The sequence below is a fragment of the Littorina saxatilis genome, linkage group LG16 (assembly GCF_037325665.1).
Source record: "Littorina saxatilis isolate snail1 linkage group LG16, US_GU_Lsax_2.0, whole genome shotgun sequence".
NCBI lineage: Eukaryota > Metazoa > Mollusca > Gastropoda > Littorinimorpha > Littorinidae > Littorina > Littorina saxatilis.
In genome coordinates, this window is record NC_090260.1 from 36,257,543 (window position 1) to 36,285,328 (window position 27,786).

Genomic DNA, 27,786 nt, shown 5'->3' on the forward strand with positions numbered 1-27,786 from the left:
AAATTAATTCCAGACAAAAATCCCCTCTGCACAAAAACTGAAGAAAGCAAGGAGGATGTTGACATTTGGTGTGTGTTAAGACTGGGAAGGATGTTGACATTTGGTGTGTGTTAAGACTGGGAAGGATGTTGACATTTGGTGTGTGTTAGGACTGGGAAGGATGTTGACATTTGGTGTGTGTTAAGACTGGGAAGGCTGTTGACATTTGGTGTGTGTTAAGACTGGGAAGGATGTTGACATTTGTTGTGTGTTAAGACTGGGAAGGATGTTGACATTTGGTGTGTGTTAAGACTGGGAAGGATGTTGACATTTGGTGTGTGTTAAGACTGGGAAGGATGTTGACATTTGGTGTGTGTTAGGACTGGGAAGGATGTTGACATTTGGTGTGTGTTAGGACTGGGAAGGATGTTGACATTTGGTGTGTGTTAAGACTGGGAAGGCTGTTGACATTTGGTGTGTGTTAAGACTAGGAAGGCTGACATTTGGTGTGTGTTAGGACTGGGAAGGATGTTGACATTTGGTGTGTGTTAGGACTGGGAAGGATGTTGACATTTGGTGTGTGTTAGGACTGGGAAGGCTGTTGACATTTGGTGTGTGTTAGGACTGGGAAGGATGTTGACATTTGGTGTGTGTTAGGACTGGGAAGGATGTTGACATTTGGTGTGTGTTAAGACTGGGAAGGATGTTGACATTTGGTGTTAGTTAAGATTGGGAAGGATGTTGACATTTGGTGTGTGTTAGGACTGGGAAGGCTGTTGACATTTGGTGTGTGTTAGGACTGGGAAGGATGTTGACATTTGGTGTGTGTTAGGACTGGGAAGGCTGTTGACATTTGGTGTGTGTTAGGACTGGGAAGGATGTTGACATTTGGTGTGTGTTAGGACTGGGAAGGCTGTTGACATTTGGTGTGTGTTAGGACTGGGAAGGATGTTGACATTTGGTGTGTGTTAAGACTGGGAAGGATGTTGACATTTGGTGTGTGTTAAGACTGGGAAGGATGTTGACATTTGGTGTGTTAGGACTGGGAAGGATGTTGACATTTGGTGTGTGTTAAGACTGGGAAGGATGTTGACATTTGGTGTGTGTTAAGACTGGGAAGGATGTTGACATTTGGTGTGTGTTAAGACTAGGAAGGCTGTTGACATTTGGTGTGTGTTAAGACTAGGAAGGCTGACATTTGGTGTGTGTTAGGACTGGGAATGATGTTGACATTTGGTGTGTGTTAGGACTGGGAAGGATGTTGACATTTGGTGTGTGTTAAGACTGGGAAGGCTGTTGACATTTGGTGTGTGTTAAGACTGGGAAGGATGTTGACATTTGTTGTGTGTTAAGACTGGGAAGGATGTTGACATTTGGTGTGTGTTAAGACTGGGAAGGATGTTGACATTTGGTGTGTGTTAGGACTGGGAATGATGTTGACATTTGGTGTGTGTTAAGACTGGGAAGGCTGTTGTTATCCCACGTAAGACTTACAAAGACTCGGCCTGAACAGATCTGTGATGGTGAACAAGATTGCTTTCATCAGAAGGAATGATGTACCTTTAAGTTTTACTGCTGTTATGTCAGTATCAATGGCTCAGTTAAAGGCACAGTAAGCCTCCCGTAAACCATCACAGATACTGTCAGGCTTTTACACACAGTACAAACACCCTTCCATTTGAACGCTCACCGAAGGGGAACATCCTAGGTGCCCTACGTAAAGAGCGAGTAATTTTCAAAGAATTAATTTTGCGGATTGTCTCCTCACACAATCGGACCGTGGTGCGTTTTGGCGCTAGACCTAACTTTAAAATCTAAATAATAAATTGACAGCTTGTCACACAAACATTCTTAAATCATAAAAGAATTCTTTTTTCATCAAGACAAGATCAGTACAATTCGAAGTTTTGAAAGTTTGAAAAAAGAAAAGCCCGGAAGCAGGATCACGCAAGGTCGTGGTTCTCATAGCAGACGACGATTTATGCCCTTCGCCAGTTCCTCTGAACAGTCAAAAGCCATCGCTAGAGTTCTTGTGAACCACAGCCGTTTGTTTCGTGCATAGTCAGAGGTACATAATGACGTGCTATTGCAGATAAGCTCACAGCGAATTACAAACTGACGACTACTACATTGTGAAAAAGGGAAACTGGATCACACGGGTTCACGATGGCTCAGGGGTAAGATAAACCACGCAACAATATTTTTTTTTAAATTGCTCGCTCTTTACGGAGGTCACCTAGGATGTTCTCAAGCGGTGAGTGTTTAAATGAAACATTGAAAGGGTGTTTGTACTGTGTATAAAAGCCTGACAGTATCTGTGATGGTTTACAGGAGGCTTAGGGGCGGGGATATAGCTCAGTTGGTAGCGCGCTGGATTTGTATTCAGTTGGCCGCTGTCAGCGCGAGTTCGATCCCAGGTTCGGCGGAAATTTATTTCACAGAGTCAACTTTGTGTGCAGACTCTCTTCGGTGTCCGAACCACCCCCCGTGTATACTACATTGGGTGTGCACGTTAAAGATCCCACGATTGACAAAAGGGTCTTTCCTGGCAGAATTGCTTGGGCACAGTTAATAATTGTCTACCATACCCGTGTGACTTGGAATAAGGCCGTGAAAGGTAAATATGCGCCGACATGGCTGCAATCTACTTGCCGTATAAAATTTCATCTCACACGGCATCACTGCAGAGCGCCTAGAACTGTACCCACGGAATATGCGCGATATAAGCCTCATTGATTGATTGATTGAGTATTAATGGCTCAGTCCCTGCACGTGATGCTATGTAAGTTGTGACATTCTGTCTTGAGTGAAATTGATTGAAGCACAAGGCGGTGTAGGGTTATGATAGTTTGATACATATTGGGTCAAGTCTTGGCTGCACAGCTTCCTTCCAACCATTGATTTGTACCTTTCTTGGTCAGGAGAAAGATGTCGGTCAGGAAGACACAGCATGCCACAGTGGAACCCCCAGTTAAGACAAAGACAATCTGAGAAAATCGGCCTAGTGGTAAGGCGTCCGCCCTGTGATCGGGAGGTTGTGGGTTCGAACCCCGGCCGGGTCATACCTAAGACTTTAAAATTGGCAATCTAGTGGCTGCTCCGCCTGGCATTATGGGGTTAGTGCTAGGACTGGTTGGTCCGGTGTCAGAATAATGTGACTGGGTGAGACACGAAGCCTGTGCTGCGACTTCTGTCTTGTGTGTGGCGCACGTTATATGTCAAAGCAGCACCGCCCTGATATGGCCCTTCGTGGTCGACTGGGCGTTAAGCAAAAACAAACAAACAAACGAGAAAATCAAAGTTTAACAAGAGGCGAAGCCTTCAAGGCTCCCGTAAGAAATCGACAAACAGTAACACAAACTCAATCACTCTGTCACACATACACACACACAGTAAGCATAGACACGGTGCAAGGGTGGGAGACGCTAGATCTAGATCTGTCTGTCTGTAGCCTACTTACGGGGACACGACTGCCACTGAGATCGACACTGCCCTTTCGACAGCGCTTCCTCGCTGTGCAGATCAACCTGTAGGAAATCTCCTTTGGTATCTTCTTTATCTATTTTTTCTGGAGCCGCTACGAAACCGAACAATGTGAAATCGTCTTCCCCGAATCGGCGAATGCAGCTCGGTTAGAACTGAGAAGTAAATCTATACCACAATCCTTCACGAGATCTGACCTAACCTTGACCCCTGACCTGGTCTGATACCACACACAACACAAACCAGTCACCTGTTTTTACCCCCCCAAAACCCACCACCACCCGTTTTCTTTGGATACACACTTTATCTACATACCTGCGGACGAAATGTTGATCATTGCTTCAATACTTTGAAGCTGTTGCTTGGATAATAACCTGGTAAAATTAGTATTTCGGTGTTCAGTCAAATGTTAAAGGCATACTAACGCACTCCCGTGTTTACAAAGTGTAGTTTGCCCACAATCGATGTCAAACGCACCATAAGACCATATAATGACGATACGTCACCATGCGCAGACCATAATACATGCATTACAGCTTGTTCTAGCCTCTGAAAAAGTGAGGATGTCAACAAAGCCGCGGTGTTCTCTCCCTTGTATCAACGTTACATGTGTTGCCAAATCTACAAATAGACCACAATATTTTGCAGGGAACTTAATTTAGTCTGTCTCCAGCTGTTGGTAAAGCAATTAGCGTGTATAGTCATCGAGTACATATGGCTTTAAAGTTTCTATCACACACGCACGCACAGACAGACAAAAGTTAGCATGGCATAGGCTACACTTACGTGAGCCAAAAAGGAGATAGTCTTAAACAAGAGGTCTATTTACACAATATGAACGGAGAATCGAAGAAAGCTAGGTCTTACATTATGGGGGGGGGGGGGGGGGGGGGGGGGTCTTAAAAATGGGGCCGGGTGGGGTGTCATGAAGGGGGGTTCCTCTGTAGAACTAGAAGCAAAGGTAAGTAAGCCTAAGGAAACAAGAGGCGAAGCCTTCAAGGCTCACGTAAGAAATCGACAAACAGTAACACAAACTCAATCACTCCGTCACACACACACACACACACACACACACACACACACACACACACACACACACACACACACACACACACACGCACACACACACACACACAGAGAGAGAGAGAAAGAGCATAGGTGAAACTGTGCAAGAAAGCGAGACACTAGATCTAGATCTGTCTGTCTGCATGTAGCCTACTTACATGGACACGACTGCCAAATAGTCTCGGCCCGCTCAAAATAACAATCACCGAGACTTTCAGTAATTCCATCGCGTGACGTCTAACCCTCGTACGTCATAATGTGACGTCAATGTAATATGACGTCTTCAAATGTTAAAGTTTCTACCACAGAACATACATACATACATACGCACGCACGCACGCACGCACAGACAGACAAAGTTTATCATCGCATAGGCTACACTTACGTGAGCCAAAAAGGAGTGGAAAATTGGGTTGAAAATGAAATCAATAAGGATGAAGTTTTAAGGTGGATAAAGGTGAATAAATTAGGCTGAGGGAGAGAGCTTCCACGTTTTATTTGGATTAGCAAGTCAGAATCGAAGAACTCCTGAAGTTTGTAGGGAAGCAAATCACTGGAATAGGATGGACTGAAAACCTTGAGGCATAAAACTCCTTAGCGTGATGTTAGTGTGTTTGCAGGCTGCCATTGCTTTAACTATAAGCTGTCAGGCTTGGTGCTGCTTTATGTCGCTTTTGCCTGCAGTCAATTTGCTCTTTGGATCTCATCAGCTTCTTCTTGATGATGATGATAATTTATGATCAGGCTTGGTGTTTAGGACACGGGTACGCGTGTAGTGGACAAACAGGAAAAGGGACAGAGGATTACTTAACAAACAGGAAAAGAGACAAAGGGACAGAGGATTACTTAACAAACAGGAAAAGAGACAAAGGGACAGAGGATTAATTAACAAACAGGAAAAGAGACAAAGGGACAGAGGATTACTTAACAAACAGAATTAAGATACAAGGATAAACAAGAGGCGAAGCCTTCAAGGCTCCCGTAAGAAATCAACAAACAGTAACATAACACAAACTCACTCACTCCGTAACACACACACACACAAACACACACACACACACACACACACACACACACACACACACACACGCACACACACACACAGTTAAAACTAACGCATCATATCAACTCCATGTATAATTTTCAAAAGAAGGCAAACAGATAAAATGACAAGGGTAATAGGTTAGGTACCTGCCATGTGGGCACTTTTTCCACTGCTGTCCTCAGTCCTATACTTTTCATCAAGACTTGTCACCATGCCGAGTAGATCTAAATTCGGAAGTCTTCATGTGGCTGAGGCATATATATCTGACATAGCGTCGATCTTGTTGTAGGTTAACCTCCTTTCTGAAACAAATGGCAAAATGCGATTAGTTATGATGACTACAACCTACACAAATATAAACAGTGTTTTGAAACAGAATAGTCCGGTTATACAAGCCACTTTACCTATGCAGCATGGTAACCCTACAATATGCGAAACATGTCGACTGCAGCAGCCTGGTTCTTAAAATAATTCTGACGGTCAACACAGCCAGAAATGCCAACAAAGACAAGAAAGCTGTTGCAAGGTAAGCTTACCAAACGTTACATAGCGAATCATATGATAGTGCGTAAACAGCAAACAGTAGATCTACAATCAAAGAGAGGATCGAGTCTGGAATGAAACGCGATACAGATCTAGCATTCAAAAACTGTCTTTCACGTTCAAGGAAGTTGTTGCAAAGTACTTAAGACTTACTAAATTGTACAGACAAAACCATGACAGTGCATGTTTTGAATCTGAGGAAAAAATCGTGATCATTTTGACTTTGAGAACAGATTCATTCCGTTTCCTTATATCTGCATGTTCAAGTAAATGGTGGACAGTTTTTTTTCGGGCAGAGTAAACTTAACTTGAGACTCTACTGCAAGTCTTGAAATTCACATAAATCGAACCACGAGCAAAGACATCCAAACATTACAGGCACTTTAGATCAACTCATTTCACTAGAGGTGACTGCCTAGCACTATGTTTGACATCCGTGTCTGCTGAAATAAAAAGAAATTAAAACAAAACGGATTAACAGTAGGTGACACGTTATCAGAGTGGGAGACACTGGATCTGTCTCTGAACTTACCGGGATACGGCTGCAAGATCGACACTGACTGCCGCGCTTTCGACAGCTCTTCCTCGCGTGGACATTGGAAACACGCTGTGCAGATCAAATTGTAGGAAATCTCCCTTTGGTATCTTCTTTATTTACTTTTCTGGAGCTTAGAAACCGAACAACATGAAATCGTCTTCCCCGGCGAATCGGCGAGGTGAGAACTGGACCACAATCCTTCGCGCGACCCCTGACCTGATCTTGACACCTGACCTGCCGTCTGCATGCCAAACACGACACAAACCAGTCAACTGCTTGTACCCCTTCAAAACCCCCCACCACCCGTTTTCTTTGGATACACGCTTTAACTACACACATGCCGACACAATGTTGATCATTGCTTCAATAATTTGAAGATGGTGCTTGAAAATTAACCACGTGAAATGAGTATTTCGGTGTTTAGCCAAAAATGTTAAAGTTTCTACCACAGACATACACACATACATACGCACGCACGCACAGACAGACAAAGTTTACCATCGCATAGGCTACACTTACGTGAGCCAAAAACAACATGCAGAAGGACAAGGAGACAGACAGACACATGCACACAGACACACGCACACACAATCACACACAGACATTATTAAGATGCACAGACACACATCTGAGGATTTTTTTTTCCTATAAGTATAACCATAAGATTAAGAAGCAGATTTTAAACAAATTTACTGGAAATGTCAGTTACATTTTAAGAAACAAATCAAAAGCTGTTAATTTGGAGATTTTTTTTCTCCAATCCAATGCTATATTTTTGTGGAGCTTAAACCCTCTTTTATGATATGAGAGCTAATTTAGAGTTATGTGAGAACTAATTAAGAGATGTTATTGAGTAGCACGGAAGATGAATGTTGCTCTGTGAGAAGAGCCAGACACGCAGTTGCCTTGCATGCAGCAGGGAATAATTGTGTTAGTCAGCGCAGGCTCACTTGACAGGCATTGATTTTTGCCTCATTAATTTTGTATGTATAGGCTCTTGCTTGTAATGGCTTTGTGCTACCTTTCTCTTCATCTCTTTCCGTCTTTGTCTTTCCGTCTAATTTTTTTCTGTGTTCCGCGATGTTCTCTAGACTCTTCCTCTTGGATTCTCTTCTTACCAATCTTGGAGTTGGATTCTTCTCTCAATCATGGAATCTTCTCCACATTTTGGATTTTTCTCTCCACATTTTGGAGTTCTAATCTTGATCGTGGATTCTTCGTTTGCCCTCTCGCTGTTTCCCACCATCCCTGTGCTATTCAAGTAATATCCCTGGTTATTTATTGTTCTTTTGCTGCTCCTGTGTTTTTGTGCATTTGAATTCCATCTGCTTGTTTTTTTTCTATCTCTTCCACTCATTGTTACTTTTTGCCTTTCTGTCTGGTCTCAATGGCAGCCCACCATCTGTGACTTTATACCTCTGTTGACTTTCTTCTCTCTCCATCCCTTTTTCTCTGTTTCTCTGTGTGTGGGATATCCAGGTATAGCTCTGAATACAACAACAAGGAATTAGTTCCACACATGCACAGGTTGCAGCTGTGGACACCTCAGACTGGGAACACTTGCAGATGAGCTGTTTACCACCCCCTCTTCCCATCCCTCTTCCATCCCTCAATCCCCATCACACCCCCCCCCCCCCACACACACACACACACAGCACACACTTGCTCACCTGGTGTGGTGTGGTTACACTTACAGTGTGTGTGTGTGTGTGTGTGTGTGTGTGTGTGTGTGTGTGTGAGCAAGTGGATAATATTGTTTTGCTTTGCTTCAATGTAAAGTGTAATAAATGCATGCTCACACCAGGCAAATCTCATGTTTTATGTCTTATGCAGACATGTCACTGTCAGTGCCTGTTACTGTTAGAGAGTTTTGCGTAACAACTCTTCCCCATTCACTGAATGCACAGTTGCCAGTGTCTGTAACATTGCAGTATAAGCTATAACTCTTGCATCCACCGCAAAACTCCTGTCCTGAGAGTGAACACACAACATACATAACATGATGAGGAGGAGATAAGAGATGTAAGCTTGGCTTCTCATCTCCTTCGTTCATGGGCTGAATCTCCCACGTACACTTGTGTTTTCTGCTTTCTGCGAGAGTGGGTATTTACGTGTATGACTGTTTTTACCCCGCCATTTAGGCAGCCATACACAGACTTCAGAAGATGCATGCTTGATATTTTGTTGCTTCTATAACCCACTGAGTTGGAACATGGATGACAGGGTCTTTTCTGTTCAGAATTGACGCTGGATACGTGCCAGCAAGTTAGACAGCTTGCTTTCTCTTACATTGTTGTTGTTGTTTGTTTTGATTGGTTGTAAACTTCTTTTTACATTTAGTCAAGTTTTGATATCCCCAGACTTTTTATTCTTTTTTTCGATAAATGTCTTTTATGACGTCATATCCGGCTTTTTGTAAAAGTTGATGCGGCACTGTCACACCTTCATTTTTCAATCAAATTGATTGAAATTTTGGACAAGCAATCTTTGACGAAGGCCGGACTTCGGTATTGCATTTCAGCATGGAGGCTTAAAAATTAATTGATGACTTTGGTCATTAAAAATCTGAAAATTGTAATTAAGATTTTTTTTTTATAAAATGATCCAAAATTACTTTTATTTTATTCTTTATCTTGTTCTGATTCCACAAACATATAAATATGTTATATTCGGATTAAAAACAAGCTCTGAAAATTAAAAATATAAAAATTATGATTAAAATTAAATTTTTGAAATTGTTTTAAAAACACTTTCATCTTATTCCTTGTCGGTTCCTGATTCCAAAAGCATATAGATATGATATGTTTGGATTAAAAACATGTTCAGAGAGTTAAAAAGAATAGAGATATAGAAAAGCGTGCTATCCTCCTCAGCGCAACCGCTACCGCGCTTTTCTGGATTGTTAATTTCACTGCCTTTGCCACGAGCGGTGGACAGACGATGCTACGACTGTACGGTCTTACGGAAAAAATGCAATGCGTTCAGTTTCATTCTGTGAGTTCGACTGAGCTCGACTAAATGTTGTTTTTCGCCTTGCGCGACTTGTTTTTTGTGTGCCTTCCCCTTGCATAATAGTAATGCAATACTGACTTATAATGGTTATGTCTGTGTGTGTTTCAGCCCAAATAGAGGTGATCCCATGCAAAGTTTGCGGAGACAAATCTTCAGGCGTTCACTATGGCGTCATCACCTGCGAAGGGTGCAAGGTAGGTATTTTTGACACGTTTTCTTTTTGTCTCATCTTTGCTGGATTTCGACAGGATTTGCGACTTTTGTGTATAAGGCCAAAGAAAAAAATTGTCTGTTTCTGGTCACCCGACCAACCCTAAATTTCGGCGCCGACCCTAAACTTTTTTTTTCCAAACTCAAATTTTTTTTATTTTTTGGGGGGTGGTAAACCGTAAAGGACAGGGTGAGAAAATGAACAACAAAAACGTGTGAAAACGAAAGTCCGCTGACGATTTGTAAATGTGTTGAGTGTCTTGTCTCTATGTATAGTGAATCCAGTCTCTTTGCACGATTTTTAAAGTTAGTTTTATTGGTCTACATTTGGGATAAAAAAAAAATTTCAACAAAAATTAAAAAGAAAATCCCTACCTACCGACCCTATTTTTTTTAGCCATGTTACCAGAAACAGACAATTTTTTTTTTGGCCTAACCAGAATTGCATACTGAAACTGTGTGTGTACCATTTTTTTGTACAAGCATTTTAAATTAATTTGAGTCTGTTGCATGCTTACAGACTTATTTTACAATGTAATGATTTGTGCCCGGCTGCAAATACAGTAAAACCTGAGTCTAGCGGACCCTTGTTGTAACGGCCACCTGCTACATACGGACAGTTTATCATGGCACGAACACGATTTCAACAATAACTAACCTTTAACGGGCGGACACCTGCCACTTACGGACGCGGACACGATTTTTCGGACCGTAGGAAGTGTAAACACTGTCACAAACGGACACAACGTACATAAAAACGCAACTTCGAAAACTCGACTGTTATGCATTCAGTGCTCGGCAGCCGTAGCCGTAGCACAAATGGTTGTTGATTGGTTGTCCTGTCCCTTTTCTGACCAATCAGTGGCTTGTTTAGATGGAGACCCACTTTCGCTCACTCATTTTCGCTTCGCTCACTTTCGCTTTTCCACATTGTGGATACAGTCACAACCAAAAGCAACAGTAGACTACTGTGTTTGAAAATGGAATCTCCAGCAGGAAAAAGAAAAGCGTTGACTTTAGAGCAGCGTGTCGCTGCCTTGAAAAAACTAGATAGCGGCCAATCATGCCGAGATGTGGCGAAGGAGATGGGATGTGGTAAAACACAGATCGCGAGGATCAAATCGGAAAAAGAAGACGTGATGAAGGAGTGGGAGTCAGGTGCGCGAATCGACCAAAAAACTGTGAAACGTCGGAAAACGCAACCTGAACAACGTGGTATGGGAGTGGTATGGCAACCATTTATCATTTACCACTCCCCCCTTCCCCCCTCCTACTAATCTCTCTCTCGATCTCTCTCTCTTTGTAAGCAATCGTTCGAAGGAAACAATAGTTCACACAGCTAAATTTCTGTTCCATGCATTTATGCTGAGACTAGAAAAACTGAATGAAACAAGAGCTGACCCAATTTGGTCGAGACACACTGCGGAATTTCCCGTTGAATGACTGATGAAGAGTCAGCTATTTTTAGCTTTGTGACGTCCGACTTGCGTAAGTTTGAATGCACAGTGTGTGTAGGGAACGGGGTAGGTGAGGGGTGGGGGGATGTTGTTGTTGTTGTTGTTGTTGTTGTTTGCTACATGTATCATTTGTTTACTCACATTTTCAGTGAGTCTCATGTTCAATCCAATAAATACATACTACAGGACTGACAAAAAGTGTCTTGTTCATTTTACGTGCTCTTTGTAAAATATTGCCCCGGCCCCTCCACCTGTGAAGAAGGGACACCTGTCTAATAGGGACACTATTACCATTCCCCAAGGGTGTCCGTTAGAGACAGGTTTTACTGTAGTGAAGTTTTAAATTACTGAGCAGCCTAACAACACAATATTGTCAACTTTCAAGACATGATCAATTGCTTTTCTGCAGGGTTTCTTCCGTCGTTCACAGTCGGGACCGGTCAACTACCAGTGCCCGCGTAACAAGAACTGCGTGATAGACAGAGTCAACAGGAATCGCTGCCAGTACTGCCGACTACAGAAATGCCTGGCTCTCGGCATGTCCAGGGATGGTAAGACTGAGACTGACACATTCACTTTCACTTTCATCTTGTTCAACTTTTAGCAATACAGCTATGGTGAGCAGTTGTACTAGATTATGACTTGCATGCTGGCATTCATGGTCAACATTTTTTTATTCACAGTCTTTCAAAATTGAGGCTGTGTTTTGAGTGGCAGAGTGGGTTTGAAAGCCCTAATAATATTAGTATTTTATGTTTGAAGACAAAACACACATCCCAAAGAAACCTGGAGGTTAAAAGACAATGGTTACACACACACACACACTGACGGACGGAGAGACACAAACACACACCCACATGCACGCACACACACGCAACTGTAAGAAAGATGTTTTGGCAGGTCTCATTTTCTTTCTCTCAGTTGTTGTAATGTTGAAACAGATTGTAACATTGTTGTTGACTTTGAAGTAATCCATGAGTGGTTTTCAGCGGTGAAGTTTGGTCGCATGTCGAAGAAGCAACGAGAGAAGGTGGAGGACGAAGCCAAGATGGTGAAAGCGGCGCAGATGAACGGGTGCGATGGATTTGCCTCCCTTAGTTACTCACCTCCTCTTCCCCACTCCAACCAATATGTCACGTAAGCTTCTTTCTGTTGCTTTCTTTCGCGCGTCCTGGGCTCGAGCGACCTCTGTTTGGTTTGACTGCAAAGTAGGGTTCGCTGTGTATTATAAGTTGTTAAAGAAGAAGGGAGAGAAAGAGCAGAAGGGGTATATTTTCAGAAATGGGATTTGTGCGCGGATAATGCACATTTTGTGTCAATCTAAACACATCATTTTTGGTGTCCAAATGATAGAAATGTCTAAGTTTTAGCGGGCTACCATCCCGAACCCTCTCTCCGGTAAGCTATTTTATTTCTACCCCATGGGCATAGCTGTTTCAATCGGAGAGATGAAGAAAATATGATGAGTACAAATGAGAATGGTTTCATTTGTATGGGGAGTCGGCCTTTTGCAGTGGGCCAGAAGGGGAAGGGGGTGAAAGTGAGAGATGGAGTTTCAGATTATGGTGAATCTCTTTGAGCATGATTACATTTTCAGCATGATGACTTTTCGTAGACAGGACGTATGTTGTCGCTCAAGCCCAGGTCGCTTATAACTAATCAGTTAAACCAGCATAACCAGCAAACAGCCACTGTTTTGACAGGGGAAAGTTGATAAAAATGTTGCTTCGATACCTACGATTTATACATGAATGAGTGTGGACAGCGTTAACTGTTTTCGTGAGGACTCTGTGCGGTGGAACCCCCCGCTTTCACAACCTCCCAAAACCTGAGAAAATGAGGTTGTAAAAAAGGAAGTCTTGAAACAGAGATAAATGCATGGAGATTATTAAAGAAACAATCTGAGAAATGGGAGGGATCTTAAATGAGGGGGTCTTACTCAATCTTGAAAGGGGGTTCTACAGTATATGAAACATCCTCTGACAACCAACCTTGAGTTGGCATCACTGGTGCTGTGATACTGATAGGCAAAAGTCTACATTGCGCTGCAAAAGAGATTGAACGGAATAAAAAGTTTCTAATGAAAAACAAGTCTGAGAAGATGAAAAAAAAGTGGAAATGTTTGCTGGTTGTGCTTCCTTGGTTTCTGGACTAATTTGGTTTTTAGTTTGCTAGCAGAATTTTGTGTTTGAGTTTTTGTGTGTAGTTTTTTGGGTGCACCTCATTGTGGTTACTATTATCTAGTGTGGTAGAAACCCAGAGAAGAAACCATTGTAGATGTTTTTGCTCTTTTTTTTCCTCACCTTTTTTAAAAGAGTTAAAAGAAAAACAACTTGTACAGATTCAGTGTTAGTGCATCGACCTTACAAGGTCCTTTAGATTATTATGTAGCAAAATAAAGCAGAAAACCGCTGTAGAGTTTTTCTTACCCCCCTTTTTTTCCACAAAGTTAGAAGAAATAAGAGAAAAGCATCACCCTCTTGTTAAGCCTGAGCTCATCGACCTAATACGGTCCTCTAATTGCGTTGTATTTATTCACTTGCGTCATATAATTATTGGCATAAATTGGAATTATCACGGCATCATAATTTCCCCTTGTTGAAAAAACCCCGAAGACAACAGATAAGTGTTCCCTGAAATCTGATGATGGTTGCATTGACGGAGACAAACCTTTCAGGGAAAGTCACACTTGAGATCAGTCAGCTGGCTAATGTGCACACCTTCATGATGTGTAGACAGCATGTTTGACAGTGATCAGGCTCACCACTGCAAAAAACATTTTTTATTTTTTTAGATACGCATCCTAAATCTCAGGCATCGCCAAGAAGAGCCGCAGCGGGCTTGTTGGAGTCAAAAGTATCGCGCCACATTCTCAGTGTATTACCAAAACCTGTCCCAATAGGGACCAATTGGTCTGAGAAGACGTTAAACTCAAATAGTCAGTCATGGATGGGATTTATTCGCGGATCCGCATAAATACGCCTTTTCTGTCAATTGAAAACATGAAATAGCCTACTTACGATGTCCAGTCAATTGAAAACATGAAATAGCCTACTCACGATGTCCAGTCAATTGAAAACATGAAATAGCCTACTTACGATGTCCAGTCAATTGAAAACATGAAATAGCCTACTCACGATGTCCAGTCAATTGAAAACATGAAATAGCCTACTTACGATGTCCAGTCAATTGAAAACATGAAATAGCCTACTCACGATGTCCAGTCAATTGAAAACATGAAATAGCCTACTTACGATGTCCAGTCAATTGAAAACATGAAATAGCCTACTCACGATGTCCAGTCAATTGAAAACATGAAATAGCCTACTTAGGATGTCCAGTCAATTGAAAACATGAAATAGCCTACTTAGGATGTCCAGTCAATTGAAAACATGAAATAGCCTACTTAGGATGTCCAGTCAATTGAAAACATGAAATAGCCTACTTAGGATGTCCAGTCAATTGAAAACATGAAATAGCCTACTTACGATGTCCAGTCAATTGAAAACATGAAATAGCCTACTTACGATGTCCAGTCAATTGAAACCATGAAATAGCCTACTTACGATGTCCAGTCAATTGAAAACATGAAATAGCCTACTTAGGATGTCCAGTCAATTGAAAACGTGAAATAGCTTACTTAGGATGTCCAGTCAATTGAAAACATGAAATAGCCTACTTAGGATGTCCAGTCAATTGAAAACATGAAATAGCCTACTTACGATGTCCAGTCAATTGAAAACATGAAATAGCCTACTCACGATGTCCAGTCAATTGAAAACATGAAATAGCCTACTTACGATGTCCAGTCAATTGAAAACATGAAATAGCCTACTCACGATGTCCAGTCAATTGAAAACATGAAATAGCCTACTTAGGATGTCCAGTCAATTGAAAACATGAAATAGCCTACTTAGGATGTCCAGTCAATTGAAAACATGAAATAGCCTACTTACGATGTCCAGTCAATTGAAAACATGAAATAGCCTACTAAGGATGTCCAGTCAATTAAAAACATGAAATAGCCTACTTACGATGTCCAAATGATAGACATTTCTCAGCTTCAGGGACCCCCGCAAACCCAATGGCAAACTTGTTGATTCTAACCCCAGTCCCAGCCCCCGCCTGTCAAACCAAAGATAGCGAGACAATCAGTGAGAAGCCGGAGAAGAGATTTAGGAACTAATTGGTAACAACTTTTTGAATGTCTTGGAAGTTGTGAGTTTGATTGAAGCAGTTGAAGTTGAAATGGCATTGAGGTAAGCCAATATTGATTTTTGTTTCAAAGCATGCTTTGCATTGGAAGCTTTACGCGGTTAAGCAGTAAAAGCACTTACCTGACATAAAGCAATGTCTGCAAGTAGCCATATTGCAATGGCAGACCTTTTTTCATTCACTGGCAAATTTTGAATGGGCTTGCTTTTTATTTTCAATTTTATTTTTCATTTTTTGGCTTATAAGCGGTGGCTTTGAGTGATATTATTTGCTTGCTTACAAAAAAAAAGTAGAAAAATTCCCTTTGGCATTGTACAGACTTGTAGACACAGTTCAAGATGCTTTTTTTCTTCTTTTTCTGGCCTGAGCAACCACTCGACCAGACTGTGGACACATGCTGTGTGATCTAATGCAAAGATTGTAATGTAGTGGCTATTGCTTCTCAGGTCCACTAAGTACTTGAAAAAACACTAAGAGCACTATGTTCTTTTTCAACAGGGTTGTAGCAATCTGGTATGGCTTTTGTTCTCGGAAGACCCCATGGATTTTTTCTTTTGAAACAGTAGCATTTTGTTGGATTTATTCAACACATATGTCACACAGAAGGTACATGTAGTTGAGACTGTGCCAAAAGGTGACGTTTTCATGTCAGTATGTCCCAAATGACATCACCAGTACATTTTTCATTCTATCTAATCTGTTTTCGTTCTATTTTTTCTAATAACATGCGTTAACAATTGATTGCCAACTGGAATGGAAGAGCACAAAAAGTGTAACTTGATATGTAGTTTCTCTAGAGGGAAAAACATCTTCCACTTTCATGTCAGTGTGTCCCATGCAACATACATTTGCCAAACAGCTATGTGCAAGTAGATTATTTGTTAGTGGTATAGAAAATACTGATCAACAATCAAAGTCAGTGTTCACATTCATTTTCTACCTATTTCTTATTTGTTTATTCTGTTGGCAATGGTGAAATGTCAGCAATCGTGTGTCATTCGGGACAGTAGACATGACACCTGACCTTTTGGCACAGTCTCAGTTGCAAACTGGATAGCCCCCCGGCTCTGTAAGTTGTAAGTGGTAAATGGGTTTGGACATGACTGTTTTTGTTGGTTTGTTCCTGTAGTCTCCCCTGTTACTTCTTCGGTGACTTTGGCGTTAACATTTTCCTTCTGAACCGTTTTGTTAGCTTGGCTAGTTTTGGCGTGTGGACATTTCATTTTCTAATTCTGCTCTCTGTGCTTTGACATAGCACTGGCCGAGTGTGACTCGTTACATTTTCAAAACACTAATATTAATATAACATACATTCCTTCTGGTGTGATCAATCACGCCAGGGATGACGGATCTGCGGAGGCTTTTGACATGGCATGACAGCATCCCTCCACTTGATCACACACCAACAATCACCTGCGCTCTGTGCGGAGAAGGAACTTTTTATCTCAACATTAATTTTGCATGTTGACACTGATGTCGCCTTGTGAACTTAATTCAAGAAAAAGTTGCCATCCTGCGCAGGAAGCAGCCAGGCTGTTGAGACTTGCTGTGTGTCCAAGTGGAAGGGTGCTCTGAGTCCACGGACAGTTCTGTGGTGGAGACTCCATGGCTGACTTGAGCTGGAGGGTACAGTGGAACACCCCTTTTAAGACCCCCCAATTTAAGACCCCCTCCATTTTAGGGTTAGGGGGAGTCCCATAATTGGTTGGGACGAGAAAAAATTTGCCCGATGCTCCCCAGCATGTCGTAAGAGGCGACTAACGGATTCTGTTTCTCCTTTTACCCTTGTTTAGTGTTTCTTGTATAGAATAAAGTCAATGTTTGTAAAGATTTTAGTCAAGCAGTATGTAAGAAATGTTAAGTCCTTTGCACTGGAAACTTACATTCTCCCAGTAAGGTAATATATTGTACTACGTTGCAAGCCCCTGGAGCAAATTTTTGATTAGTGCTTTTGTGAACAAGAAACAATTGACAAGTGGCTCTATCCCATCTCCCCCCTTCCCCCGTCGCGATATAACCTTCGTGGTTGAAAACGACGTAAAACACCAAATAAATAAAGAAAGAAAGAATTTTAAGACATTGTTTTCTCAGACTTTCTGTTCATAACCTCTGTAAATTTACCTCCTTTTTAAGACCTGATTTTTCTCAGATTTCTGTAGGTCTTAAAAGAGGGGTTCCACTGTAGTGTTTGAGTTGGTGGAAAAAGACAGCTTTGCATGACTTGTTTTGGAATGTGTGTTACTGTTAGTTTGAATTGTTTGACTGTTCTACTAATTGGTACCTCGTTACTTTTCTAAATTGTTCTGTTTGACGGGATAGTTCTTTTCTTGATATTTACAGATCTGTTTACATCTAGGTTGGATGAATTTGGTACTGAATATTTGCAAGCAGCAGCACTTCTGAAAAAAAGGTTGACAGAATTAAGTGTTCAGTACCCGTAGTATTGTTTGTACTGATATTACGATTTGATATTTGACATGTATTTGCCATAACAGCAACTGTAATAAATATGCAACAACCAAAACAGTAACTGTCCTGAATGTGCTGAAGAAAAAGCCGACAGAATTTGTGGGTTTGTGGTCGTTCTGTCACTGTCAGGAACAAAACCACTTTCTGGCACCATTCAGTGTGACTGTTGGCGGAACAAAGAATGCGATTGGTCATTTGGTCACGCATCAGTACCTACTACCACCTCAGTATATTTATACACTGTGTCACTGGATGTATATTAAAGCTCTTTCCAGAACGCACGATCTGAACAATCTGCGTATGGAATTGCAAATGCATTGTGAATATGAGAAGCTGAACATTTAATTATACACCATGCCACTGCATGTGAAAGAGCCCCACGAAATGCAGTGTACTGCATCACACTGCTCAGTTTTGTGTGCACATGTTATAATGCAGAGGTTGATCATTTTGTTGGTGAGAGTTGATCAGGTGAGTTGATGAAATAAATGACTGAGGCATAATTTCTGTCAGTCAAAGAGGAAAAGAAGAGAAGAGGATAGAGAGACTATTGTGTGAGAAAGTGCTGTCTCCTTGAAAGAGACAGAAGAGAAATCCCATGTCATAGTGATGTGACAGAGAAGGAAATGTTGATGGTGGTTTGTGGAAGTTACTGGTGTCGTGAAGCACAGCTTTTCTCTTTTAAATGAGACGCACGAAGAGAATGTGATTGGTGAAGGCGGTAGGTCTAGATGTGGAGTTTTGTTTTACAGAATGGGCACTCCCCACACTCCCTCCTACTCCTACCCAACAAACGGCTACTCCTACCCCGTGGGGAGCACACAGACGGAGTACTCTCCCCCTCCCCCCACCGACAACAGTGGACTGGTCAACAACATCAACGTCAACAACAACAACCAGCTTACCAACAACAACAACAACATGGGCAACATGGCCTACCAGACGTCGCCCACGGCAACCACTACATCACCGCCCCACCATGTCTCTCTCGTCAGGGCTGTAGATCGCATGGATCCCAGTGAGTTGGGGGAAGAGAGAGTGTGTGTCTGTCTGTCTGTCTGTTGGTGTGTATGTGTTCCATAGAAAACCACAATACCGCCCCACCATGTCTCTCTCGTCAGGGCTGTAGATCGCATGGATCCCAGTGAGTTGGGGGAAGAGAGAGAGTACCTGTCTGTTTCACACAAAAACGCAATACGGCCCTTCAATAACAGTTGCTGAATGAGGGTCAAAGGGAGCTAAATCCAATGAGAAATGGTTCAGTTTCAATGGGTTTTATTGACCTCCCTTTACTGACCCTTATGCCGTGAATAAAATTAATAAAATTCTATTGTGCGTATGTAGTTGCCTGGATCTGAATGGTTGTTCTTGTTGTCAGTGAATGCAAACGAAACAACACCATGCAATGAGCGCTTCTGCTAGGCAAAGAAGGATAACTCTTCGGTACTTCGCCGCTGGGGGCGCGCGAATACCAGGACTCGCTTTTACTTCCGCCTGTCCGCTATCTACGCTTTCGCTTTGGACTCGTTCACTCCACGCTCAGTTCGACACTTCTTTCTTTTTTCGCATCAAAACATGTCGAGGCCGTATGGTACCTGGACTTTGTCCGAGTTAAAAGCTGAACTGCGACAGCGGGATGCACGAACTTCGGGTCGGAAAGCAGATTTGGTTGAAAGGTGAGTTCAAAGTTGCTTCAGACTGAAGTTCAGTGATTTCTGTCAAGTGTGTGTCAGTTTGTGATCGCCGAAACTGACTGAGACTGACGTCGGCACGGTTTTGTAGCCTTTATTTTGGGCTTAGTTTGGAGAAAATTACTGCGGAAAAAATTAAAGGTTCTTGTTTAAAATTTAGCCCAGATTACTATGATAGTGGCACTCTTGACTCTTGTGCTGACTGAGTAGGCATGTTTTGAGACGTTCGTGAAATATTCTCCCACTCCACTTCCCACCGATCAGCTGTCATGTTCCCTCCACTGTGTGATAAGACTTAGTTTAAATTAAAATGTAATGCAGATACAGACACGTTGCTACACAAAAAAATCATAATTAGAATTAAAATTGTGAAAATCAGACTTAGCAACTTAATTACTTAGTTATAGTCATTGAGTCATTGTCATGGCCCAGTGATGCATTGAGAAATTGGTTTTTTTTATTGGGGGGTGAGGGGGGTTGGACTGTCCCAGAACATAAATAACAGAAGACAATATTTTGAATATTCAGCTATATTTAGTTTATATTTATTAGCTCTACTGCTTGTAGAGTTTACATATGAACATTTAAATATGCACACATTAATTTCATACCCATTGTGTGATTTCAGGTTGGAGTTCTATGGGATGGGCTGAACAAACAACTAAATCACTCCCCACATCTACCTGTACCATTAGTACACATAAAAATACCGGATAAACCCGTTAAAGGAACAGAGAAATTTACAATCACTGAGCCTCACATAAGCCTCAATCACTGAGAGGATATTTGGATAATCAACCACCAGTACATACAAGTACACCCCAACAAGGGAAATGAGTAATAGTCATCTATAAATGATTATTCTCAATCGAGAAACAAAATGATAAGGATATGGATTTAAATAGTTGTCCCCTGACGAGGCTACCTTTCAGTTTCCCAAAAAAACCCACAATACAATCACACATTCAAAGAAGTTGTCCAAACAGCTTGAAACTGTAAATATAGCCGAAAAGTACCATCTTTGGGAGAGGTACTTAGGGATCTCTGGGCTGCCAACTGCATTTGCCGGGTTTCGCAGACTCTTGATTTTTAACCCCTATTCTTTAAATTTAAGAGTTGTTGCAGGTCAGGTTAGTTTCAGTTGTTCATGGTTTACTTGTGTCACTGTGTGATGAATAAAGTGTCATATATATGCCTGAACGAATTGGTGAATGTCTGTGTGTGATGAGAGTGATAAATGAACGAAGAATTGTGCAATGCATGGATGGCATTTTGTGTTTGGGCAGACTTCTGATAATATAATATTTTTTGCAGTTTGCAGCAAAAGATAAAATTATTATCTGAACTTGATCGGTCAATTCAACTTTATCCATTAGCTGTATATGAAATATCAGGAGGATGCATAACCAGACCTGTTTACACTACACATTGAGCGTAGTAAACTACGATTTTGGTCCCCAAACTACGCAACTACGCATGTTTGTCTTATACTACGCAAACGTTTCGTTTCGACTACACATTTTGACATTTTGAATACGCAAAAACGCGAGCGAGTTCCGATCCATAATTTGTACTAACCGGTTGTGTACTGCGTGCAAAACATGCCCGGCGCCCGCGAGAGTAGCGTAGTCAGTTGGTCTTGCTGCTGTTATTACAACTATCGCGGGCGTTTCAGCACATACTTTTCTGAACGCGGTCACTTCCTAGCTCATTCTTCCTGGAGGGAAAAAAATGGCTACAGCGACGAACACGGATTCAGAAGACTTTGGCGATCAACCGCCACGGAGCAAAAAAAAGAAGCTTGGTCAAACTCCCAGCAAGGCTTTTCTGCCAAAGTACTATGAGGAGCATCCATGCCTAGTTTCGTGGAGAAAAGGGAAGCATTTTGCCCACTGCACTGTGTGCAACACGGCTTTTTCAGAGAAGCACAGTGGGCTTTACGACCGTGTAACCGCCACAAGAAAAGCACTTCTCATGAGGAATTCGAGAAATCCCGACCAAAGCAGAGGAAAAATTGGACTGTTTTGTGAAGAAACCCGTGCCAGGGAAAGAAGACCAAGACAAGCTCACTTTTGAGAGATCGGTAACCAGAGCAGAGGCAATGACCTGCCATATTATTATTATTGCCGACGCAAACCTGTTCTGTTTATATGCAAATTTGCCTTCATGTTGATACACATACTCCCACTCCCAGTCCCTACTTTTTGTGACTTGATGTTCTCAGATTGTCACAGGTCTTGAATAGGGGGTCCCACTGTATATGAACTGCATACCCCTCAACATAGCTTTTTTTAAAACAAATGCATGAGTGAAACTCCTTATTTTAAAAATCTGTAAAAAAAAAAAAAAAAATTTTTTTTTCTTTTTCCCGCCGGCGATCCGATCTGTATTTTCTCTAACACAGTGACCGGACATCGCTGAATCTTTGTTTCCCTGAGCGCGCGAATTATTGGAATACAGCTTGGCATTTGTTATCATTGTTTACTGTGCAAATTTGTGTGTTTGAGATACCAGGAAAGGCCTACTTTTACCCTTAAATTGCCTGATTTTTCGTTTTCTTCCGGGGGGCTTCGCCCCCCTGGGCCCCCTAAGAGGGCGTTGCCCCTGCACCCCACCAGGGCGTGGGCGGCCCCTGGACCCCGGCCTCATTTTCCTTATTTTTAATTCTGATCAGTTTCACCCATGCAAATGTTCCAAACTAGTTAATAATTTTTTTCTTAACAAATAAACTTAATGCTTGGCTTGTATTTTTGTGGGGAGTATTGTTCACATTGTAATAGTTTTGTTTGGAGTGTTGAGTGTTTGTTTTAGTACGGTATAAGTAACTGTTCTGTTTTGCGGTTTGGGTTGATCAAATTGAAATACTACACATTCACCTGCCAAACTACACATTTGCCTTATTTTCACACCCAAAACTACACATGGTACATTTCAGGGGTAGGCAGGTCTGCATAACACACTGTCAATCATTTTGCAATTGTTTAAAAAAAATGTGAGTTTATGAATTCAGAATCAGATTGCTAAGACTGTGTAGTGCTATTTGGCAGAATATATTAATCTGTGAAGAATCACTTTGATCTTAATTTGAGCATTGAATGAACTACTGTATAGCTAATATCTCCTTGTAATCTTGCAAGAATGAGCACTGAAGATGTACTGATTCATAGAGTAGGCTTAACTCTCACTCACTGATGCATATAAAAAACTAAATAAGCACACGCACAAGACTCAGTATTCACTGCTCACAAAATCAATGCATAAAATAAACTGTACACACAGACAAATGTAAGTGTAAAGTTTCAGTTGATTAATCACTAGTACAGTAATAACCAACAGTTAAACAAAACACACAGACCAGCACAAAAAGTGAACAACAGTGATGTGCACCATTATACAACACTCAGTATATGAAATATATCTTGGCAAACAGATTCAAGCCTGCCATATCACATACTGACTAAACACAGACATTCCAGGTACTATGGCTCTGTGGTGGTGACCACAAACTAAACAGTTCCAGCTAGCAGCAGATATTTGGTCAGTCACAATGGCTCACACCTGCATAGATGAGCACAGCTATAATATATGTGTGACTGTTCACAGTTCAGTGTACACTGAACTGTGAACAGTCACACATATATTATAGCACACTCACACATATACTAAATAACCTCTGCTCATGTCTTTCAGTATTGGCGTTAACCGCTAATTACCGGTATTTTACAGGTTGAAACGAGAAAATACCGGAACAAAATTGGCTGCCGGTATGACCGACGAGGTTGATTTTTAGAACTACCGGGGTTTTTTTTCGCTGGTTCCAACGACCTGCCTACCGTTTTTTTCGGGACTGTTTGCATCATTAAAGTTTGCGTACCGGTTTGAAAAAATACTAGCGCCATCACTGGTCTTTACTCAAATCGGATAATGAATTTTGGAATTTACCCATTAGTATCACTAATACATTGATCCACAGCTGCATTCATATAACCAGTGAACAAAAAAGTGCAACAGGGCTTATTTGTGCCCTATGATGTTCAGGTGAATACCACTATCCCAGATGCCTTTAGAAACAGATGTGAAAAAAAAGTTTATGATTTTCTCAAGAAAACACAAATGACTGTAGTATTATGCAGTACTTGTAGAAAGAAAAGTACGCATTCATATCAAGTTAGGACACGTCTACCTCAGTGTGAGCATGCCTGCATAAAACATAATAGCTTTGGATTTGACTAAAAGAACAAGAACAAACATTATGCATGTTTAGACACGACGTTGTTCCTGAAGTTACAAAGCGCAAAGTACACAGACACTATGACTGTGGCCTGCTAACCATCCATCGCTTTCTCTTCTCAACATCTTTGGAAAACTTAAATCCCTTTGCTTTGTTGCAGTTCACTACACAACACTTGTTCGGCATTCTTCCGCAAAATATTATCTCTGCCGCTGTGTCCCGGTCAGTGACACGACTGTGTTACCCTTCCGCAGCGAAGCGAAATTGCGGGCGCACAGGCCTGATTCTCGTGCGCCACCTAGCGGTAAACCCGGAGAAGCGTGTTTCCAGCAGAAGCGCTCATTACAAATCAAGAATTTGGTCCTATATTCAAAGAAGCTGTAGCAAGGTACCAAAATGTTACCTAAAAAAGAAACCCACCTGAGAATGTGTTGGCATTGGGGCAAACTTGTGTTGAAACAGTGATAATTTTGACGTTGAAATTTAATTTTACCTGTATACTTTATGCGCATGTTCAAGGGACATAACCCGATGGCGGTCTGTTGACTGAAAGAGTTTATTCTGGACACTGGCTATAACCCTATTTAGCACCGTGCGAGGTTCACGTGAATCTTAGACGGACGCTCTTTTTGGCTCACGTAAGTGTAGCCTATGCGATGATAAACTTTGTCTGTCTGTGCGTGCGTGCGTGTGTGTGTGTGTGTGTGTGTGTGTGATAGAAACTTTAACATTTCCGAGTCTATGGATTACGTCAGTCTCGGTCAAAAGTGTTCGACGTGTGTGATAGAAACTATTTGAAGACGTCACATTATGACGTAAGAGGGTTAGACGTCACGCAAAGGAATTACTGAAAGTCTCGGTCATTGTTATTGTGAGCGGGCCGAGACTACTTGGCAGATCCAGGGTCTCGCTTTCTTGCACAGTTTCACCTGTGCTTACTGTGTGTGTGTGTGTGTGTGTGTGTGTGTGTGTGTGTGTGTATGTGTGACGGAGTGATTGAGTTTGTGTTACTGTTTGTCGATTTCTTACGTGAGCCTTGAAGGCTTCGCCTCTTTTTTCTGTATGTGGTGTCACTTTCCACGGGGTTAAATCGGGACTATGCCGACACATTTTTCTGGAATTTGACCTTGCATGTTGTTGCTACATGTGGGAAAGCTTGAGCAGGCCCAGAGGTCTTGGATGATTGTTAAAAGTGTGTTGTGCATTGCAGTGGCGTTGGGCAGTGCCATATCCGAGGCCCATCTACGTACGTGTCTGTACAGCAGTGAACAGATCGAGGCCATGAAACAGCAACCCGTGCCTCACGAACTGGTCGGCACGTTCAAGAACATGGTGAGTCTTGAAGGACATTTGTACCTGTGATGTGAGGTACCTGTGATGTGATGTGATGTACCTGTGATGTGAGGTACCTGTGATGTGAGGTACCTGTGATGTGATGTACCTGTGATGTGATGTACCTGTGATGTGATGTACCTGTGATGTGATGTACTTGTGATGTGAGGTACCTGTGATGTGATGTACCTGTGATGTGAGGTACCTGTGATGTGAGGTACCTGTGATGTGAGGTACCTGTGATGTGAGGTACCTGTGATGTGAGGTACCTGTGATGTGAGGTACCTGTGATGTGATGTACCTGTGATGTGAGGTACCTGTGATGTGAGGTACCTGTGATGTGAGGTACCTGTGATGTGAGGTACCTGTGATGTGAGGTACCTGTGATGTGAGGTACCTGTGATGTGAGGTACCTGTGATGTGAGGTACCTGTGATGTGAGGTACCTGTGATGTGATGTACCTGTGATGTGATGTACCTGTGATGTGAGGTACCTGTGATGTGAGGTACCTGTGATGTGACGCCCCTCCCATTAGAAGACACCTCCCAATGAAAGTCTCCTTCTGTGTCCCCTTTGTCAATAATCTTGGCTAAATTGTACCTGTCTAAATAAACCGTCACAGTTGGCCTAGTGGTAAGGCGTCCGCCCCGTGATCGGGAGGTCGTGGGTTCGAACCCGGGTCATACCTAAGACTTTAAAATTGGCAATCAAGTGACTGCTCCGCCTGACGTCTGGCATTATGGGGTTAGTGCTAGGACTGGTTGGTCCGGTGTCAGAATAATGTGACTGGGTGAGACATGAAGCCTTGCTGCGACTTCTGTCTTGTGTGTGGCACAGGTTAAATGTCAAAGCAGCACCGCCCTGATATGGCCCTTCGTGGTCGGCTGGGCGTTAAACAAACAAACAAACCAAACAAACCTGTCTAAATAATAAAAAGTGACTGATGATGGGTTGTATGCTGATGATGTTAGGAATTTTCTGCAGTGTATTTCAAGGTAACATTCCATATGTAGTCCATGCGTTCATTTTTTTTTTAACCTGTGCGTTTCAGATACGTCAGCAGATATAGTCGGAGCTGGTAGAGTACTTATCTGTAGTTTATTTTTCATAAATCCGTGATAAGTAGGGAAAAGGTGTTAGAGATTGAGACACATTGACATATGTTGAATGAGGCAACAGTGATGGTGTTTTTCATTCTCTCGTGATATGGACGTCTTCATGGGATTTTGGCGTAACTCATGTTAGACAGCTTATCAGCAGAAGGCCAAAACTGATTACCTTTATAATGTAATAGTGATTAAATTACATATTCTTACTCCGAATCACATATAGCATTGACACAGTCTGAGATGCTAAGGTCTGAAAAGGCTTACCCATCTAACATTTTTAAAGGGAAGCCACCCCATCACCAAAAGAGCTAAAAATAGCCATGGTAATGAGCACATACTCTGAGAGTTACCTTCCATTGGTGTGTACTACGTCACTACTTCTATCACCACGTGTCCAAGATCATACGACTTTTTCAGCACCGACGAGCAGGTTGTTGATTTTTGGCGCTCTCGTGGCTGTGTGGTTTGGTGTTTGTTTAACACCCACTGGCCACTTACCCGTCTTACTTGCCTTCTGCTTCGTAGTTGGTGAGCTCTTTCCTTTTTGGGTCATTATTTTGACAGGAATTTTGTTGTAGTTGCTGACTTTTTGTTCGTTTTTGGACTTGAAAATTTTTTTAATAACTTATTGTTTGGCCGCCTTTTTCGTTGACAGCATGGCTGACAGTGATACGATGTGGCTAGGCCCATGTAATGGTGAGGTAAACCTTATATTACCTTCTTACTTGCCTTCTACTTAGTTAGTTGGTAAGCTCTTTCCTTTTTGGTCATTAGTTTGACAGGAATGTTGTTGAAGTTGCTGATTTTTTCGTGATGGCGGGAGGTCCCCTCCCGGGCACTTTCGCATTGGATGGTCTCTGTACACAGCCAATGGATTGTGGGACTGTGAGGTCGGGCGACTTCAATCGATCTGACGGGTGCATATTTTCATTCTTATGCATCAGTCTGATTTTAACACAGCGAATTAGGTCCACCAGCTCGAGCACCCGCTGAGGTCTCTTCTGGTCGGATCTAGGGCTGGCCTTCGGGTATACTGGCTTCCGGCCTCAGTCAGTGTAACAGTTGTTTCAGCCACCGGCTGCTGCTTCTGTCGCACTTCCGGCTAGCCGGAGAGGGTTGTTTCTCTTACCGACGTCATAGTTACGTCAGGGTTTCTTAGAAACAACGATTGACCTATGGGGTCCTTGTTTGTCTTTCGCCGAGTCTGACTCTGTCTTTCTCTTGCGATCAGACTTGTTCTGGTGTTTCGTCCAAACTTAAGGTGCGGTTGAGTTGGCCTCGGAGGTAACATACAGATTTTCTGATGGGGCATTGTCTTTGGCAATGTAGGTTTGAGGAGTCATCCTTTGTGGCTTACCACCTCTCTCAGTTTTGGCTAGTCCTCTCCTTCTGGCAGAGGGTTAGTTA

General features: G+C 42.1%; 1 protein-coding gene and 1 long non-coding RNA gene across 2 annotated transcripts in view; both read left to right on the plus strand.

The window, feature by feature from the left end:
• The window catches only part of LOC138950977 (probable nuclear hormone receptor HR3), a 56,772-nt gene that overhangs the window by 9,134 nt on the left and 19,852 nt on the right, over positions 1-27,786 (plus strand). Inside the window, exons 2-6 of the mRNA XM_070322691.1 lie at positions 9,774-9,859; positions 11,742-11,883; positions 12,322-12,469; positions 18,769-19,034; positions 25,149-25,270. Coding sequence (XP_070178792.1) covers positions 9,774-9,859; positions 11,742-11,883; positions 12,322-12,469; positions 18,769-19,034; positions 25,149-25,270 — 764 coding nt within the window. The remainder of the gene's footprint in view (positions 1-9,773; positions 9,860-11,741; positions 11,884-12,321; positions 12,470-18,768; positions 19,035-25,148; positions 25,271-27,786) is intronic.
• On the plus strand, positions 19,426-20,907 carry LOC138950978 (uncharacterized). Its single transcript, XR_011450900.1, has 2 exons — positions 19,426-19,692; positions 20,336-20,907. It is a non-coding gene; the product is annotated as an uncharacterized lncRNA (long non-coding RNA).